We start from the raw sequence: 3,199 nt of genomic DNA on the forward strand, positions 1-3,199 counted from the left end.
GCCCACCCCCACCCACAGTCACACACTCCCCCTCTCTGCCTCTGGGTTTGTTTCTGTGATTCTTTCCTTTCCTTCATTCCTTCCTGCCTTCCTTCTCCACACACAGACAAAGGAGCATAAAACTTATGTGAAAAGCATTCTGGTTCCTCGGAGCTGATCACACTCTCTCACTGTTCTGTCAATACTCAGATGGCGTAYGAAATAAGGATTTGTTCCTTTATTTATCCGTGCGAGGTCAGAGGGCACAAATTGGATCCGGGTCTGTGTTGGAATCACCGTCAGTGGCTGAAACCTGAGCCAGTCCGACTATCAGAATAATGAGCAGGGTTAATTGAGTTATTTGGTGGTAGTTGAGCACTTCTAAGTTGTGCATAAGCTTTCACAGCTCTTCTGTGTGTGTAATCATGTGGGTATACAGGAAGACGCAAACAGCACGTTTTTAATTTTCGGGACTGAATTTCACAAACTCAAAGATAAAAAGTTTTCTGTTTGTCTTCCTAATTTTGACCAGACCTATATTTATTTCTAGTGCTTTATTTTGAAATACCCCCATTTGCTCAACTTTTAACTTTCATTACCTGTCAATTAGGTTTCTACAGGTAACATTTAGAACATGTAAGTGGAATATAATTTTATTAAACATACTTTAATAGATAGAATGTACATGTGTGTGTTTGGATAAGTAAATAAAAAAAGATTTGTTGTGGTTCAATCATCTTAGAAATTTTCATTTATCACTACAACAACTTTTTCTGTTACTTTAGTTTCAAAATAAGTAAAAATAAGGATTTAAAAGCAAGGTGGCTGTGTCTCAATTCGCTGCATTTGTCGGCTGCTTATGTCACTTCTCCACGCCGTAGGCTGTCCCAATTCGTAGGCATGCAGGCGACAAAACACCAAAAACTTAGGCTGCATCCGAGAATCCTACATCACCAACAGTATCCCAGATTTCCTTGCGCCGTCAGCAAATTAAACAGAAAAAACAATGTTTTTTTTTTCACACAGATGAATTTGGAAATTTACCACAGACCAAATAGTTTGTTTTTAAAAGCAAATTTAGCAACTTAGCTGATTAAACTTTTGTTGCAATGAGATGTTAAATAAAACACAGTTACAAGTGTTTTTTTCATGTATTTACTTGTAACGTTTTTCTAATAAAAGTGAATTTTGTGAAGTTATGACTTGGCTGTGGCCAACGTGGGCTGCAACCAATGAGTTGAGTCACAGTCAATATGTCTCCTTTAAGTRGGGACTTATTTTAACACAGTTTTTTTTAAGAAAATCAATTTTCACATTTTAAATATTTAGCATTTTAAGCAAAACCTAATTAGTACCACAGACCATTCCTCAACTGGACACAACAAGTTCAAACCTGTTTTCTTGAATAGAAGTCTAAATCATCCCATGGTACATCACGCCATCTGTTATGTCAACATTTTTACTTCTTGTKAAAGATATTTCTGAGCCAAAATCTTGAAATGATTTGACAACTGAAAGAAAGAGTCTTAATTGCTGCACTTTTCCATCAGAAAAGGTTCTTTGTTTGCAGGACGAGGCTGTAAAATATTTTAATCATAGAGTAAATTTAAATAGACATGAAAAAAATAAACTTCTAAGGTAGTGACTGGTTTCACAGCAGTATATTTCTATAAATCTACACCAATCTGRATCTTATGCACACTGTGATCAACTGCTGTGTAATACGGTGACAGACTGGTGCCACGTGACTCAAAACCAAACTATTCTTTAAGCTCTGTAGCCTGGAACAGAAAAAAAAAACAGAACAAAAAATAAAAATAAACAACTCAGAACATTCATCCTTCCTTAGAACAGAAGCATAAAGACTGGCAGCTATTTCTGACACAAATGTGATAAGAAGACACTTTGAAAACAGCAAAACAATATTAAAAGTTCACACTTCAAAGGGTTTCTTTAAACAGAAGCAAGTAATATTTTCCCAGCTTTGTGAATCTACTTAAATACTCAACATGACAAAGTTGTGCCTTAAACTTTATTCTTAAACTAGAAAGTGGAGAGTTAAATAAATTTTTAAAAAGGCACTTTTTATTTTGACCAACAATATATATTTAAGAAGTGTGCAAATACAAAATGGATACACGAAACTCAGTTTGCAATCTGCTTTACTGCCTTCAAATTGGATCCTGTTCTTGTCAGTGTTGGAAGTTTTCCTTTATGTTGACAGCAAAAGGTGATAACTGGATTTAGAAGCACAGGAGTTCAAACTYTCCTCCACTTGCCTTTCTGGCCAAAGGGCAACGCCCTAAAAAGTTATCATTTTTATGTAGAATTTCCAAGAAGCTCTTATCATTTACAGAACGGATATGGYTGAGTGAAATGCGCTCACCTTGCCTTGCTCCACTAGAGAGAAAAACTTGTCCACTTCTTTGTTGAAGGCAGTAATCTTGATTTCTCCCTGTTGACCCAAATGTTTCATTGAATGAATACAACAGAGGGGGGAAAATCTAGTCATGTGTAACATACAGCATATTGGCATGTTACAGGCAAAAGTTAAGACCTTTCTACTTACACTTTCATCCAGTATCTCAAAGGAGAAGAGCTTGCCCTCCCCTCTGGAGTTACTCCAGGTACGGATATTAGCCTTGTTTGTGACTCTGGCTCTGATAGTCCACCTGGGGATAAACAATACAGAGAGATTAGTGATGGTGAATCAGTGCTTTAACAGTAGATCTGAACAAAAATTGCAATACTGGGGTATTTAAAAAAATACCTTTTTTTATTTTCACAATAAAATGATTGGTTCACACAGCAAAAATTTTTAATTGTCAGTTGATTTTCAAAACCTGAGAGACTGCACACATGACAATAAAATAAATCATAGATATAACAGGTTTGGTCATGTTGCAAAGATGATGCACCACTCTGTCTCTAACAGTCAGGCCGGAGGGCGTTGGTGACTGTGGTTCTGTATTTTATACGGTCTTTCTCAAGCTGCAGGAGGCCGATACGTGTTGTGRCCTTAAACCGTCTCAAGCTGTCAACTTATTCCTCTGTCCACTTCTTCCTTTTATTTTTCCAGTTGATACAAGATGGTGTGTCCAAAACACTGGCCTGTCCCAGCATGATCTTTTTGTAAAGGGAGCTTGTTTTAATTTGCTCGTCATTGGTGATTCTGTTGGTGTTCGAGATCTTGAGCATTCTTCTTCTAACACACACACAC

At 36.9% G+C, this 3,199-nt stretch overlaps 1 protein-coding gene across 4 annotated transcripts in view; it reads right to left on the reverse strand.

Annotated features, from left to right (window-relative positions):
• The window catches only part of LOC106523505 (replication protein A 70 kDa DNA-binding subunit), a 49,025-nt gene that overhangs the window by 27,814 nt on the left and 18,012 nt on the right, over positions 1 to 3,199 (reverse strand). For all 4 annotated transcript variants that reach the window (XM_014016927.1, XM_014016928.1, XM_014016929.1 and 1 more), the window contains exons 9-10: positions 2,549 to 2,651; positions 2,366 to 2,434 (exon numbers count right to left, since the gene is read on the reverse strand). In XM_014016927.1, coding sequence (XP_013872381.1) covers positions 2,366 to 2,434; positions 2,549 to 2,651 — 172 coding nt within the window. The remainder of the gene's footprint in view (positions 1 to 2,365; positions 2,435 to 2,548; positions 2,652 to 3,199) is intronic.

The sequence above is a fragment of the Austrofundulus limnaeus genome, unplaced genomic scaffold, assembly GCF_001266775.1.
Source record: "Austrofundulus limnaeus strain Quisiro unplaced genomic scaffold, Austrofundulus_limnaeus-1.0 Scaffold157, whole genome shotgun sequence".
Taxonomy (NCBI): Eukaryota; Metazoa; Chordata; class Actinopteri; order Cyprinodontiformes; family Rivulidae; genus Austrofundulus; species Austrofundulus limnaeus.